Below are 16956 nucleotides of genomic sequence, written 5' to 3'. Positions count from 1 at the left end.
AATAACCCAAATAGTCAATGTTTTCCTTATGGAATTCACATTTAGATAGTTTGGAATACAGGAGAGCTGCCTGGAGCTTTTTTAGGACTGCTCTGACTAGTTTCACATGTTCCTCCATTGTTTTAGTGAATATCAGGATGTTGTCTAGGTAAACTAGTATCCCTTTGTATAGGTGCTCCCGAAGCATGTCATTTATCAATTGCATGAATGCTGCAGGTGCCTCTTGCAGTCCAAATGGTAGGACTCTGAACTGATAACACCCTAAGGGGCAGTTGAAAGCTGTCTTCCATTCGTCTCCCTCCTTTATTCTAGTCCGGTAATAGGCCTCTCTCACATCTAGCTTTGAAAAGATTTTTCCTTTTGACAGATGGGCTAGCATGTCCTTCACGAGGGGGAGAGGGTATAGTTGCTCTCACTCACTGCGTTCAGAGATCTATAATCTATGCAGAGACGGAGAGTCCTATCTTTCTTTTCTTGGAACAATACGGGGGTGGCGGTTTTTGGCTTTGCCGGCTGGATAAATCCCCTTTCTAAATGTTTGTCTATGAACTTCTGCATTTCCTCTAATTCTTGTGGGCTCATGGAATACAGTTTGGGTTTGGGTAACTTCACACCTGGGCGGATCTTGATGGAGCAGTCTGTGAGCCAATGAGGGGCTAGTTCATCGGATTTTTCCTCGCTGAATACTTCAGCTAGGTCTTTATATTCTTCTGGAATCCTCCCCACCCATTGCTGCTTTCTCAGAGGGGCTTCCACTGGTTCGGGGTTCAGTTGGGGTCTTTGCTGTTTCTCCATTTGGGAACCTGAGTTCTCCTGTCCTCCAGTCCACCCCTGGGTCCCACGTGGTTAGCCATGCCATGCCCAGAATAAGGGGGCATTCCATACTACAAACATTATAGTCTCTACGTGATCCCCTATGGTATGTTGAACTGGCAGTGTAGCAAGTGTGGCTGGCATCCTCCCTGCGATGGACCCATCTAATTGACTGAATGAGATCGGTTCTTCAGCCTCCTCACCCGAATTCCTAAATTCCTCACTAATGTTTGGCTTATGAGGCAACAGGTGCAGTCAGAGTCCATTAGTGTTCCGAGTGCCACCCTCTCGGGCATTCCGGGGCTAAACAGTTCTACTGGAAGGGGCATGATGGGTTCTCTTACCAGGGGTTCATCCTCTGAGTTGTCATCTGACAAGCTGGATGGCTCTCCTGGTGGTATCAGAGTTCCCTTCCCTCAACGACTTCCATGCTCTTCATGGTTCTCTCCTTCGACTTCTCTGGGGTCTTTCTGGGCTTCCCAGATAGGACTCAACCAGGTTTCTGGACAGGGATGTATGAGTGGCATTCAGCCATGCGATGCCCCTCCTTCCCACATTTGAAACATCCTGTTGTTCTTTTGGTAGCTGTGGCTTGCTTCGTTGGTTCACAGGTTGGCTCTGCTGGTGATCTCCTCCATGATCTCCCTCCACATTGCTGCCTCTTAGCCCAGTTGATCTCTGCTTCCTCAGCCAGGATGTACCAGTCTTGAAGTCGGTCGGGGTCTCCTTGGGGGATGCAGGCATCATACAAGTCATAGTTCAGACCATCCTTGAAATGCCTGACCAGGATGTCTTCTGGCCAGTTTAGCTTACTGGCTAGGGCCCGGAATTCTTGAGTATATTCTGCCACAAGTCACCGGTCTTGCTGAACGGTTTTTATGTGCCTTTCAATCAGCCAAAGGGTCTTCAAATCTGTGTCTGATTAAAGTTTTGTAGTTCTGGGGCATCAGCGCCTTGGAGATCCACCACCCAGTCTGCTGCAGTGCCATCCAGGGCTGCTTGCACAATCTGAATCCGGCCCCGGTCGCTCAGTATGTCATGGTCATATCCCTCCATGTAGTTTAACACCTGGGTCAGGAAATATCCCAGTAATTCACCACCAGTGGCAGGAACTTTTGGATAGATCAATGTCCCTTCTTCCATCTATGCCTTTGTCCATCTCTGTCTGCAGGTGCTGCTTGGCCAGAGGTGGCAACAGCAGTGGCGACAGCGGTGGTGATGGCGGTGGCTTTTGTGGTGCTTATAGAAGGGCCTGGAACTGCTGGTCAACCTCCCCTTCATCCGTTCCTTCGGTGGAAGCCAGGTTGGCAATTCTCCGGCATGGATCAGCTTTCTCCTCCCACATGGAATCGAGAGTGATTCTCAGCATGTCGATAGCTTGCTCCAGAAATTGGCTGGAATGGGTGGTTGGTCATCCTCGTCTTTGCTAAGGTGGAGTGACCTCTTCATCTTGACTTTCCAACCTGGTTGATGGCTGCCGTGCCTGAGCGTCTCCTTCCTGGCTTTCTTCTCTCAGTCCTCCTTCTTCCCAACACCCATCGACCACCTGCGTTTGTGATGGTGTTCTGCGACCACTGCCTCTTCCGACAAACTCAAGGATTGGGAACTGTATCCACAGGGGTCTGCTTGATGGTAGGCAGGTTCTTCTATTTCCATTCCAATATCTGACATTGTTTGCTAAGCTCCCCGGTAAGGGTCTTCCTTCCGGGCTGACTGTTACTGCAGATCCTGCCTAAGGTCAGGGCCCACTTCGAAACCTCATCCTAAGAAAGCAGGACTCGTGGAAGCAAGTTCTTCCAAAAAGAACTTTTATTAGGAGAAGCTGATAGCAGGCATGATAGGCAGGATCTGAGCGTTTCCCGCTCAGATCAATAGGTTAAAAGAGTCCCAAGCAAACTCCACCCCAATTGTTCATCCAGTCAGTTTGAATGGGCCAATACTCAGGTGTTAAGTCCACTGTGGGAAAGGAGCTGATAACACATGCTTGTGAAAATGTTGTTGGGTCTTCGCACCTTCCCTTCCACAGCGAGAAATAAGCTAGATGGCAGGAGGCACATTCCTTTCTCACCCCAAGGTAACATCAAGGGAGAGACAATTCAAAGAGCAAGTATGCAGGAATAGCAGAAAGGATACATTGTAGCGAAACAGAAAAACAAAGAGACAGCCCGAAGCATCTTACCCCCTCCCCTTCAGGAGAATGGCAAAACCCTTAGCAAGTAATAGAAAGAAATAAAATAGATTCCCCCCTTCAGTATAAGATGGATTCTGACAGATAGAAACTAATTTCTGGGCAGATCATAATCCAATAAAGATGATTTGGATAGGAGCCAAGAAAAAATTAAGATGGTCCTTGAACAAATCTATATTGAAAGAAAAAAAAATTCATACAACTAGCGACAAAGGAAATGAACTGATAAATAAGCTGCAAGACTCAAAAGGTGAATTACAGTTTCAAAATGAAACAATTAAAAAAATATCAAGGATACTTTACAATGCAGAAGAAATTTCAAAAGAAAATATACAGCAGTATTTTTAAAAAGCAGACTTACCAAAAATTTCATAGAATATTCAAAATATATTAAATGGAAAAATATCAATGATGGAGATTACAGAAGCTATAAAAAAGGCAAAAAATGATAAGACTCCAGGTCCAGATTGTTTATCTGCAGAGCTTTATAAATCATTACAAAATATACTAAGCCCAATATTGAAAAACTATGCAATGAAATACTTTGGGAGGTTAAAATACCAAATACATGGAGTGAAGCCAATATTACCTTAATACCCAAAGAAAACTCTGATCTAACGCAAATAAAAATTATAGACCAATATCGTTATTAAATGTAGATTATAAAATTTTTGCTTCAATAATAGCAGAAAGGCTAAAGAAATTTCTGACTGAATTTATACATACAGACCAAAATGGCTTTGTACCTAAAAGACAGATAAAAAATAATTTAAGAATGATTCTAGATGTTTTAGAGTACTATGAAATTCATCTAGGGAAACAGATGGCTTTAATATTTCTTGATGCACAGAAAGCATTCAACAACTGCCAATTTATTTTTCAGCAACTACAGGAAATGGATTTGGGAGAAAACTTTATAAATGTAATTGAAACAATTTATCATAAACAAACAGCCAAAATAATTGTAAATGGAGACTTTACAGAAAACTTTGACATTAGAAAAGGCACAAGACAGGGATGCCAACTATCTTTATTATTATTTAGGCTAACGCTGGAAGTATTGAATAGAAACATCAGACAAGATATAGAAATTAAAGGATTGGAGATAAAAGATGAAAAATATAAACTACAATAATTTGCAGATGACTTGGTGTTTATATTGGAAGAAGCACTTGAAACGAGCACTAAACTTATGGAGAAAATAGAAGATTTTGGAGAAGTGGCAGGGTTGAAAATAAACAGAGTAAAGACTAAAGTGCTAACTAAAAATCTAACAAAAACAAAACCAACTAGCAAAAAAAAAAACCCAAAAATCTTCAAATAGTTAAAAAAGTTAAATATTTGGGAATTTATTTAACAGCAAGATGTGTAACAATTGTTGTTAGTTGCGAAGTCATGTTCGACCCATTGCGACCCCATGGACAATGTTCCTCCAGGCCTTCCTGTCCTCTACCATCTTCTGGAGTCCATTTAAGCTCACGCCTACTGCTTCAGTGACTCCATCCAGCCACGTCATTCTCTGTTGTCCCCTTCTTCTGTTGCCATCAATCTTTCCCAACATTAGGCTCTTCTCCAGTGAATCCTTCCTTCTCATTAGGTGGCCAAAGTATTTGAGTTTCAACTTCAGGATCTGGCCTTCTAAAGAGCAGTCAGGGTTGATCTCCTCTAGGACTGATCGGTTTGATCGTCTTGCAGTCCAGGGGACTCGCAGGAGTCTTCTCCAGCACCATAGTTCAAAGGCCTCAATTCTTTGGCGCTCAGCCTTTCTTATGGTCTAACTTTCACAGCCATACATTGCAACTGGGAAAACCATGGCCTCGACTATACGTACTTTTGTTGGCAGGGTGATGTCTCTGCTTTTTAGTATGCTGTCTAGATTTGCCATAGCTTTCTTCCTCAGGAGCAAGCGTCTTTTAATTTCTTGGCTGCAGTCCCCATCTGCAGTGATCGTGGATCCCAGGAAGATAAAAACTGTCACTACCTGTCAGAACCCATTCCTATTTCATTTCTATCTATCCCCTCTCACCTAAAAACAAATCTCACCTTTCCCTGGGTTCTGCCATACTCCCAAGGGAGAGGGGGGATGTGCCTGCAGGGTTATTGCTTTTGCTTCCTCTATTTGCTACAATGTAACCTTTTGCTTCATTTATTGCCTCTATGTCCACTGCCCACTACAATGTAACAATTTGCTTCCTGCACTGTATCTCTCCCTAAACTTTCTTCTCCCTAACCTGTCAACTAGGAAAAGGGAGGGAGAAAGAAATACAGCCTCCGGAGCCTGGTTTATTTCTCCATTCTCAAAAGAAGGTGCAAAGAGCTGCTTGAACATTGCGCTATGACCAGAGCTGACCGATGTCATCCCCCCTTTCCCATAATGGACTTAACACTTGGGGATTGGCTGATTCGAACCGTCCATATGAACTGTGGGGTGGGGTTTGCTTGGAGATGCTTTAAAGTATCGATCTGTAAAGGAATTCCTCAGATCCTGTCTATTATGCCTGCTATCAACTACTCTTAATAAAAGTTCCTGTTGGAAGCAGTTGTTTCCAAGAGTTCTGCTTTCTTAAGGTTGAGTTTGAAGTAGGTCCTTACACTACCTCAATTTCTTCCCCATCTATTTGCCAGGAATTGAGAGGGCCGGATGCCATAATCCTGGTTTTCTTAATGTTGAGTTTCAAGCCAACTTGTGCACTCTCCTTCTTCACCCACATTAAGAGGCTCTTTAGTTCCGACTTCCGGTGGATCAAGCAGCAACAATGGCGGCTTTTTACGAAGCTGCCGATTCCCGGATCGTGTAAAAGCCGGTGGGACTTTGACAATCAGCTGTCCCGTGGCTTGAATCTCTTCCCTGGGAGAAAGGGAAGAGAAGAGCTGCTCAGGTAGAGGAAAGAGTTCCCCTGGATCCCTATAATTTTGGGGATCGGAGGGTAGAGCTCCCTCGGAGCCTGAGCCAACTCTGCACTCCAGGACGACTTTGTCCCAAAGTTTTGGGATGAAGCAAGGTGCCGCTCCCACATCTGCTTTTTTTCGGTGGCTTGTGAGTACTTAAACGCAGATGGAGCAGACCAGGAGAAAGTGGATTTAAGATTGATTGTGACTTTAACTCCTGCAAGTATCTTCTCCCTTTTTTATTGTTTACTTTCCCTTTTGAAGAAAGGGAAAGTGAAAGGCAAAATGGCAACTGTTTTTCTTGTTTGATTTTGCAACAAAGTTAAAAGTTGGATACAGTTTATGTTTTAAATATAGACTCAAGAATCTTGTTCCTTTTTTCTCTTTTTCCTTTTTTTTCCTTTTTTATTATTATTTAAAGAACTGTGATATTATAGAGGCAAGAATTTTGCTCCTTTGAATTTAAGAGAATGGCTTCAAAACGTTTGGTCTCTGTCCCAAATGCTTCTATCTCCGCCCCAATGATTCAACCTGCTTCTCAGTCTAAACCAAAATCACCCCACCCTCCCCTCCTCCTGCAATTTCTCTTAAAGACTTACAAGAGGCTTTAAAAATGAATGCTTTGGATATTAAAGAGGAGTTAAAAGATCTTATAATTGCAGAGAGGGCTATTACAGAAGAATTATTGGAGAAAAAAAATAAGCAAGTCAGAGATGATATACTATTTGCATTTCAAGGTCTTGCTCTGCATATTGAAAGGATTGATGATAAAATGGAGGAGATTACTGAAAATGCAACAAGGCTGGAATTTAGAATGGAGGAAGTGGAGAATAAAATAGAAGTCACACAGGATGAACAAACTATCTCACAATACAGAGAAATGGAGTTTGCATTGCGTATCAGGGGACTGAAAGAAAATTCGCAGGAAGATTTAAAGATGCTTATTGTTAAAGATATTGCTTTTAACATTGGATGGAGACCAGAAGAAGTTGGGAATGAGATAGAAAATTTTTTTAGAGTCAACTCACGGGTTGCTAGACAGAGAAACCTACCAAGAGATGTGGTTATTTATTTTTCCAGAAGATCTATTCGCAATGAAATTATACAGGCTTTTTATAAACAGAGGTTTCAAATTGCAGCTCAAGATGTGATAATTTTAAAAGAAATACCTCCAAAAATTTTAAGAGGCAGAAAAGATTTCACCTTTCTGTCTGATGAGTTAAAACGTCGCCAAATTCAGTTCAGATGGGAGATTCCAAGAGGAATAGTAGTGAATTATGGGATACGTTACAGATTAACTACGGTTTCAAAGGCAAGAGATTTTTATCACTCTATTCTAAAGGCAAGACCGTCTTCACCTCCACAAACAAGGATAATTAAAGAGCCTGTTATGGCAGGAGCCTCCTCACTGATGGTCATGGAACAAGCGGTGTTGCCTGTATAGAATTTTGAGATAAAAAAGCAAAGGATGACACGAGCTGCCCACAAATGTAAAGAAAAAGAGCAGCAGCAGAAGAGTGGTGATAAAGTAGAAGGAATGGTTACTACAGAGCCTGTGGAAGGGACAAGACCTAAAAGATCTTCGACAGTTGATCTTCAGGCCCTGCTTCAAAGGCTTCAGGCCGGTGGAGATGGCCAAGTTCTTGACCTGGAATGTTAACGGCTTAAATTTACCACAGAAACGGAGAAAGGTTTTCCACTATTTGAAACAAAATAATAATGACTTAATATGTTTGCAAGACTCATATAACTTCAAAGGACTCAAAATATCTGACAAATTTTCATTTGGGATCACATTTTATGGCTCCAGCTCCAGAGAAAAAAGGGGGTGTTGTAATTTATGTGAAGAAAAATTTATCAGCTAAACTAATTGAGGCTGACTCTGAAGGAAGATATGTTTTTGTGGAATTGCTATTACAAGACAAGATAGTTCTTATTGTTGGACTATATGCCCCTAATCAACAACAGAAGCAATTCTATAAGCTTTTGCATGGGAAGATATCTCAGTTGGACTATAAATCTGTAATTTTGATGGGTGACTGGAATGGAGATTTGGATTCAACGATAGATAAAAAGAGTTCTTCTAAAACTTTTATTCAGACTAAATTACCCAAAACTTTTTTTGATTTGAAAGAAGAGTTGGAACTTATTGACATTTGGCGAGAAAGGAATATAAGTGATAGAGATTTTACTTTTTACTCGGATAGACATCAGTCATTTTCAAGGATTGACTTCTTTTTGATTACTAGTGATTTTCTTTCTAGGGTGAGGAAGGTAAAAATCTTTCCCAGGACATTGTCAGATCATAGTCCGGTGTGGATGGAGTTACATTTGGAAGATGGGAATAGAAGACCCTGGAGACTGAATGAGAATTTGTTTACTCGGGAAGAGTTTGTACAAAAATGTAAAGAGTATTTAAAGGAGTTTTTTGCTTTAAATATGAATAAGGGTACATCGATGCCCATGGTCTGGAACACCAGTAAGGTGTATATGAGGGGAATTTTGGTTCATTTAAATAAAGTTTCTAGGGACAAAAGGTCACAAAGACGTAGAGAAATAGAAGAAGAGATTAAATTAAAAGAAGAAGCGCTTGTTCTTAACCCAACTGATAATAACTTAAAGGTTTCTATAAAAATGCTTAGGGAACAATTTAATATGTTGATGGCAGATCAGGTGGCTACCAATCTGCATTATATGAGACATAATACTTTTTGTAATGCGAATAAGCCTGGGAGGTGTCTGGCTTATCAGTTACGAAAGAAACAGAAGGCTAGGATTATAGAAAAAGTAAAATATAAAGGTACCGAGGTCTTTCAGCAAAACTTGATTAAAAAGAGTTTTTTAGATTTTTATACAAAATTATACTCAAGTGATAATAAAAAGGGAATGGATATAGATAAATATTTACAATCAGCACATTTTCCTAAACTTTTTGAGGAACAGCAAAATGGGATGAATTGTTTAATTACTGTGGAGGAAATTGGTTTAGCTATTAAGCAGTTAAAGGTGGGAAAGTCTCCAGGAACAGATGGATTGACGTTGACGTATTATAAAATCTTATCTGAAGAAATGATGGAGCCATTAAAGGAGCTCTTTAATAGTATTTTGTTGGGAGCACAAGTACCCCCTTCTTGGAAAAGAGCGTTTATATCACTGATTCTGAAGGAGGACCAAGATCTTACAGAACCTAAGAATTACAGGCCAATATCTTTGTTAAATGTAGATTATAAGATTTTCACTAAAATTTTGGCAAATAGATTAATGCAGGTTATGAAGGATTTGATCCCCAGTAATCAATCAGGATTTATAACAGAGCGATATATGAAATATAATGTAAGACAAATTATTAACTTAATTGAATATCTGGATAAGAACAATCAGATTCCTGTGGCTTTTATATTTTTGGATGCTGAGAAAGCTTTTGATCAATTAGATTGGCAATTTTTATTCTCATTGGTAGAGAAAATGAATTTTGGGGTTAAGTTTTTACATGCGCTTAAACCTATATATCAGCAACAATCTGCTCAAATTGTTAATGGGGGACTGACTGAGACTTTTAATATTGAAAAAGGAACAAGACAAGGATGTCCATTATCTCCATTGTTATTTGTTTTAACATTGGAGATTTTGTTGATCCAGATTCGAGAATCAACGGTAATCAAGGGTATAAAGATAAGAAAGAATGAGTATAAACTGCGGGCTTTTGCGGATGATTTGGTTTTAATTTTGGAACAACCGACTCGAGCGGTTGATTGTTTATTAGAACTTATAACACAGTATAAGTTTATTAGAACTTATAACACAGTATGGGATAATAAGTTTATTAGAACTTATAACACAGTATGGTTTTAAAGTCAATAATCATAAGACTAAGATATTATCTAAGAATATGTCAGTTAATGATAAGGAAAGTTTAGTTAAAGCCACAGATTTTCAGATGGTGAAAAAGGTTAAATATTTGGGAGTATATTTAACTGCTTCAAATGGAAAATTGTATAAGAATAATTATGAATTATTATGGGCAAAAGTACAAAAGGATTTAAATGACTGGAAAAAATTGCAATTGTCACTGTTGGGGAGAATTTCAGCTGTAAAAATGAATGTTCTACCAAAGTTTCTTTTCTTATTTCAGATGATACCTATTTTTAAAAAAGATGTAGGAATGGAGGAATGGCAGAAGGGTATCAATAAATTCATTTGGGCTGGGAAAAAAACCAAGAGTTAAGTTTAAGATTTTGCAAGATGCCCGAGAAAGAGGAGGACTTAAAGCACCTAATTTGAAATTCTATTATGATGCAGTCGCCTTAACTTGGATAAGTGATTGGCTTAACTTAACAAACAAGGATATTCTTTCCCTTGAAGGGTGGGATTTAATGTATGGTTGGCATGCATATTTAATTTTTAACAAGAAAGTGGACCGGGCTTTCAAATCACACATTTTGAGGAAAAAGTATTATCATAGGTTAAATTATAAAATACCTATCTGGGGGATTCCTAGACATGCAATCAAGGGAATTTCTAAGGGGATGAATTTTGACAAAATTTCGTATAAAGAATTATTAATTTGGTCAGGTTCGGATTGGCATTTAAAATCTTTAGATGTATTAAGGCAAAAAAATATTCTACAGTCATGGTTTCAATATTTACAAATAGTGGATAGGTGGACTGTAGATAAGAAAGAGGGAATAACGTTAGAAGATAAAAAATTGGTTATTCAGATTAAAGATCAGAATCAGGCCCATATAAAAAGAATTTATAATGCTTTAATAGAATTAGATTCGGAAACAGAATTGGTCAAAGATTGTATGATTAAATGGGCTCAGAATATCCAGGAACCGATCCCATTGGATTTATGGGAGATAATTTGGATCAGAAACGTTAAATTTACACAAGCTCAAAATTTGAGGGAAAATTTTTACAAAATGTTTTATAGATGGCATTTAGATCCTAAAAAATTATCTTGTATGTACTCTAATTTACAACCCAAATGTTGGAGATGTGGTAATATGGATGCGACATATTTTCACGTTCGGTGGAACTGTAAAAAGGTAAAGGCTTTTTGGATTATGATTTGGTGGAACATTCAAAAGATCTTTAAAAGGAAGATAAAGTTTACTCCTCAATTATTCTTACTGTGTATTTTTGTGGACTTAAATGACAAAGAAACTATTTTAATGTTGAATTTATTAACTACAGCAAGGTTAATAGTAGGCTCATATTGGAAGAAAGATTCGTTGCCTACTTTAGAAGAATGGATATTTAAAGTTTCTAATTTTGCAGAAATGGCAAAAAATTCTGCTTATTTAAAGGATCATACACAAGAAAGATATATCATTGTATGGAGAAGATGGATAGATTATATTCAGAAAAAGTATGGGACTACAAAGTATCATTTATTTTATGAGTAAATTTTATAGTAAATGTTGTAGAAGACATTTGTTTATGATGATGTAATTTAAGGGGAGTTAAGGGCTACGTATAATTTTTTTTCTCTTTTCTTTTCTTCTTTTTTTCCTTTTTTTATTATTAATTTTGTTATTAATAACCCTGTACTCTGCTCTGGGAAGTGAGGGGGGGAGGGTTGAGGGTGGGTGGGTGGGTGGGTAAGGATAATATAGATATGGTTGTTTATGAGAGAGGTGCTCCTTGGGCATTTCCCCTATGTTGCGTTCATGTGCTTGAGAGGGATGAGAGGGGAGGAAGGTGCAGGGAGGAAGTAGGATGGTAAGTGGAGAAGGGGAGGGGAAGAGAGTAGGAGAGGAGGAGAGAAAGAGGAGGAAGGTAGGGAAGGTATTAGAGAGGGTGGATGCAGCCTGGGGGGAATGGGCAAGCGGTACCAATGGTTATGAATTTATTTTATCTTGTAAATTGTATTCTGTATGTTGAATAAATGGAAAATAAAAACTTTTTATTAAAAAAAAGAGGCTCTTTAGTTCCTCTTCACTTTCTGCTATTAGAGTGGTATCATCTGCATATCTTAGGTTGTTGATATTTCTCCCGGCAATCTTAATTCCAACTTTTGATTCATCTAGCTCTGCCTTTCTCATGATGTACTCTGCATATAAGTTAAATAGGCAGGATGACAGAATACAGCCTTGCCGGACTCCTTTCCCAATTTTGAACCAATCAGTGGTTCCGTGTCCAGTTCTCACTGTTGCTTCTTGACCCGCATATAGGTTTCTCAAGAGACAAATAAGATGGTCTGGTACTCCCATCTCTTTAAGAACTTGCCACAATTTGTTGTGATCCACACAATCAAAGGCTTTAGCATAGTCAATGAAGCAGAAGTAGATGTTTTTCTGGAACTCCCTAGCTTTCTCCATGATCCAGCATATGTTGGCAATTTGATCTCTAGTTCCTCTGCCTCTTCAAAATCCTGCCTGTACTTCTGGAAGTTCTTGATCCACATACTGCTGGAGTCTAGCTTGTAGGATTTTAAGTATAACTTTACTTTGCATGTGAAATGAGTGCAATGGTGCGATAGTTTGAATATTCTTTGGCATTGCCTTTCTTTGGAATTGGAATGTAAACTGACCTTTTCCAATCCTGTGGCCACTGTTGAATTTTCCAAATTTGCTGGCAAATTGAGTGTAGCACTTTTACTGCATTGTCTTTTAAGATTTTGAATAACTCAGCTGGAATACTGTCACCTCCACTAGATTTGTTGTTGCTCAGATTTTCTAAGGCCCATTTCACTTCACATTCTAGGATGTCTGGCTCGAGATCAGTGACCACCCCATTGTGGTTATCAGAGATGCTAAGCTCATTCTTGTATAGTTTTTCTGTGTAATTTTGCCATCTCTTCTTAATCTCTTCTGCCTCTGTTAGGTCCCTGCCCTTTTGGTCCTTTATCATGCCCATCTTTGCATGAAACGTTCCCTTCATATCTCCAATTTTCTTGAAGAGATCTCTGGTCCTCCCTATTCTATTGTATTCTTCAGTTTCTTCGCACTGTTCATTTAAGAGGGCATTCTTTTTTTTGTAAAAAAAAATTTATTTTTTATTTTCAATTTTACATTACATCATAAAAAATACTTCAGATAAAGAGTAAAATAAATTTATACACATAACTTTCGGTATTGCTCACCCATTTCCCCCCAAACCGCATCCACCTTCTAACCTCTTCTCTCACTTCCCTCTTTCCCTCTTCTTTTTCACTCTCCCCCTCTCCTCCTTCTCCTCAACCTTCCTACTTACTTCTCCCCTTCCTCCTATCTTCTCATTCCGGATGCAGTCCAGGAGAAATGCCTGAGCAATTCCTCTCTCCAAAATAAAACATAATATTATACACAATGAAACTATTTCTACATATCTGAACTATTTAACCTTCAACCCATCCCCCACCCCCTCCCCCCACCCCCTCCCCCCGTCTTCCCAGAGCCAAGTACAGGGTTATACAAACATATTAAACATAATCTATTTAAGTTTACTAATTATACAATAACCAAAATTATACTAACCCTTAACTCTCTTCAAACTTTAACATCATAATTTTATAAACAAATCTATTACTCATAAAATAAATGAAACTTTGTAGTTCCATATTTCTTCTGAACATATTCTATCCATCTTCTCCATACAATAACATATCTCTCTTGTGAATGGTCCTTTAAATAAGCAGAAATTTTAGCCATTTCTGCTATGTGTATTCTCTTCATATCTAAATAAATTCTCATTCAACCTCCAAGACCTTCTAATCCCTTCTTCCAATGAAATTTCCAACCACACAGGACTATGATCTGAAATTATTCTAGAAAATATCTTGGTATTCTTCACCCTAGAAGAAAAGTCATTAGTAACTAAAAAGAAGTCAATTCTAGAATAAGATTGGTGCCTATCTGAAAAAAAGGTAAAATCTTTTTCCTCAATGTTCCGTTCTCTCCAAATGTCTCTAAGTTCCAAATCATCCTTTAAATCAAAAAATGCTTTAGGAAGTCTTGTATGATTAGAGACTTTAGAAGAACCCTTCTTATCTTTACTTGCATCTAGAACACCATTCCAATCTCCCATCATAATAACTGATGTAATCCAAAGAAATTAATTTCTGGTGAATCATCTTGTAAAAATATTTTTGTTGTTGATTGGGAGCATATAATCCAACAAGAAGAGTTCTCTTATCATTTATTAATGAATCTTCCTTTCTCACATAAATAACTACACCTCCCTTTTTCTGCAAAGCAGAAACTATGAAATGTACCCCCAGCCGGGGGTTAAACAAATATTTTTGATCTTTAAAAATAATATGAGTCTCTTGTAAACAAATAATATCATTTCTGTGTTGTTTCAAATAATGAAAGACTTTCTTTTCTGTGGTGAATTGAGACCATTAACATTCCAGGTTAGAAGCTTTGCCATTCTTGGCAGGTTGAAGCCTTTGGAACAAAACCTCTAAATTTGCAGTCGATGACCTCTTTGGCCTTGCTCCTCCCACTGGCTCTGAAGTAGACTGTGATGAAACTCCATCATCTACCTTTTGTTGTTGTTGTTGTTGTTGTTGTTTTCTTTCTCTACGTTTATGAGTAGTACGTGTAATTCTCTGTTCCCTTGGGTCTTCCGTTATTTGCAAACTCTGTTGCATAGATTCAACCAATAATTCTTCTCCCAAAAATGGCATTGAACCTACATTCAGCTGTGCTTCTGCCTTGCTCTCTTCCTTTTTTGATCTTGGAGATGGTGGTAGACCTCCTTTTAAAACAGTAACACAAAAATATCTTGCTTTTGAAATTGTATTAAGACAATATCGTGTGCCAACATAGGTCACCACTATCCCCACAGGTATATCCCATCTAAATTGAATTTGTCGTTTCTTAAGTTCTTCAGCCAAAAAAGCAAAGTCTTTTCTTTTTCTGAGAATTTTGGAAGGTATTTCCTTTAAAACTATCACATCCTGAGCTGCAATCTGAAATCTTTACAGAAAGCCTGTATAATTTCATTACGAAGTGATTTTCTAGCAAACTAAACCACCACATCTCTTGGTAATTTTCTCTGTTTTGCAACCCAGGAATTAACTCTGAAGATCTTTTCTATATCTCTCAACATTCCTTCAGGATCACATTCCAAAATAGAAGCCAGTTCTGCTGCAATTTCTTCTTTCAAATTCTCCTGAACATTTTCCTTCAAGCCTCTTATTCTCAAAGCATACTCCATTTCTCTATATTGTGACATTATAATTTCATTCTGTGCAACATCCACATTATCTTCTATTTTTTCAACTCTATCTTGTAATATTTCAACATTACCAACCACCTCATCCACACGGTCGTCAATCTTTTCTACAAGACCAGCAAGACCCTGGAGTGCAAACACAATATCTTCCCTCAGCTCATTATTGTTTTGAGCCAGGAGCTCTGCTGTTTTTTGTACAGTCTTATCCAAAGCATCTTGTAAATCCTTAAGTGTAATTGCCTGAGGTGGAGGAGAAGGTGGGGAAGATTTAGGTTTAGGTTGTTGTACAGTCTGAATTACTGGAGAGGAAATTGAAGTTTTAGGAAGAGAAAGAGGTCCAGGATGTTTTGAAGCCTTTTTTTAAAACAGAGAAAATAAATAAATAAATAAATAAATAAAGTTTTAATCTTTAATAGGAATAAAGGAGAAGAAAAAGCAATTTCCCCTTTAAAAAGAAAAATCTTCTTTAAATAAACCAAGTCTATTACGTTGTTGAAACTTTGTTGCCAGTTAGCAATAGTAAAACGAAAGTGAAAAGTGAAAGTTCTCAGACAAAGAAAGTAACAAAGAAGCAGGATTCCTTCGCCATATTTCTTCACTCCGATTGAAGTAATAACAGGAGAAGATGCTAATTCTCACTGAGTTAAGTTTAAAATAAAATCATCCAATTCTTATCTTCCTGACTGCTCTGTCTGCTTTTAAATTAACTCACGGTTTCCATTTAAACAGCAGCAGTGGAGGCAGCATCTAGCTTCGTTCTCCCGCCAGAGAACAAAGGCATCCAGGAAAGCGGAGCACACCCAGACTCCGAAGGAGCTCTCACTCTTCGTCTCTCAGGAAAAAATCTCTGGGAGACTAGTGAGGCTCTACCTCTATCCAGGTGAAGGCTCACCTTCCTCCCTTCACCCGGGAGGAAGGTTTCAAGCTGCAAAACAGCTGATCGGCGCTGTTTTGCTGGCTTTTACGCTTCCCTGTGACGGACGGCTGTCAGATAGCTGCCATCATCACGGCGCAGCCACCGGAAGTCCAAGAGGGCATTCTTATCTCTTCTAGCTATTCTCTGGAATTCTGCATTCACTTGGGTGTATCTTTCTCTTTCTCCCTTGCCTTTCATTTCCCTTCTTTCCTCAGCTATTTTCAAAGCTTCTTCAGATAGTCATTTTGCTTTCTTGCATTTCTTTTTCTTTTGGGTGGTTTTAGTTGCTACCTCTTGTACAATGTTGCGAACCTCCATCCATAGTTCTTCAGGCACTCTGTCTATCAGATCTAATTCCTTAAATCTATTTGTCACCTCTACTGTATATTCATCAGGGATATGATTTAGTTCATAACTGAGTGGCCTAGTGTTTTTCCCTACTTTCTTCAATTTAAGCCTAACTTTTGCAATGAGAAGCTAATGATCTGAGCCACAGTCAGCTCCTGGTCTTGTTTTTACTGACTATATAGAGCTTCTTCATCTTTGGCTGCAGAGCACATAGTCAACCTGATTTCTGTGTTGACCGTCTGGTGATGTCCATGTGTAGAGCCATTTCTTGGGTTGTTGGAAAAGAGTGTTTGCTATGACCATCGTATTCTCTTGACAAAATTCTATCATCCTGTGCCTTGCTTCATTTTGTACTCCAAGACCAAACTTGCCTGTTATTCCATTTATCATTTGGCTTCCTACTTTAGCATTCCAATTCCCCATGATGATAAGGACATCATTTTTTGGTGTTGATTCTATAAGGTGCTGTAGGGCTTCATAGAACCGGTCAATTTCATCCTCTTCAGCACCAGTGGTTTGGGCATAGACTTGGACTATTATGATATTGAATGGTTTGCCTTCGATTCGCCCTGAGATCATTCTGTCATTTTGGGGATTGTATCCCAGTATTGCTTTTCCTACTCTTTTATTGACTATG

General features: G+C 38.7%; 1 protein-coding gene across 6 annotated transcripts in view; it reads left to right on the top strand.

Annotated features, from left to right (window-relative positions):
• Positions 1 to 16956, top strand: part of ANOS1 (anosmin 1) — a 395256-nt gene that overhangs the window by 143031 nt on the left and 235269 nt on the right. Inside the window, exon 3 of one of the 6 annotated variants that reach the window (XM_039329751.1) lies at positions 1985 to 2445. The exons of the other annotated variants lie outside the window; for them this stretch is intronic. Coding sequence (XP_039185685.1) covers positions 2284 to 2445 — 162 coding nt within the window. The 5' untranslated portion in view covers positions 1985 to 2283. The remainder of the gene's footprint in view (positions 1 to 1984; positions 2446 to 16956) is intronic. 6 annotated transcript variants of the gene reach the window in all.

Source organism: Crotalus tigris, unplaced genomic scaffold (assembly GCF_016545835.1).
Source record: "Crotalus tigris isolate CLP2741 ecotype Arizona unplaced genomic scaffold, ASM1654583v1 scf7180000024415.1033897, whole genome shotgun sequence".
In the NCBI taxonomy this organism is placed as follows: Eukaryota; Metazoa; Chordata; class Lepidosauria; order Squamata; family Viperidae; genus Crotalus; species Crotalus tigris.
This window is presented reverse-complemented; position numbering and strand designations above follow the sequence as displayed.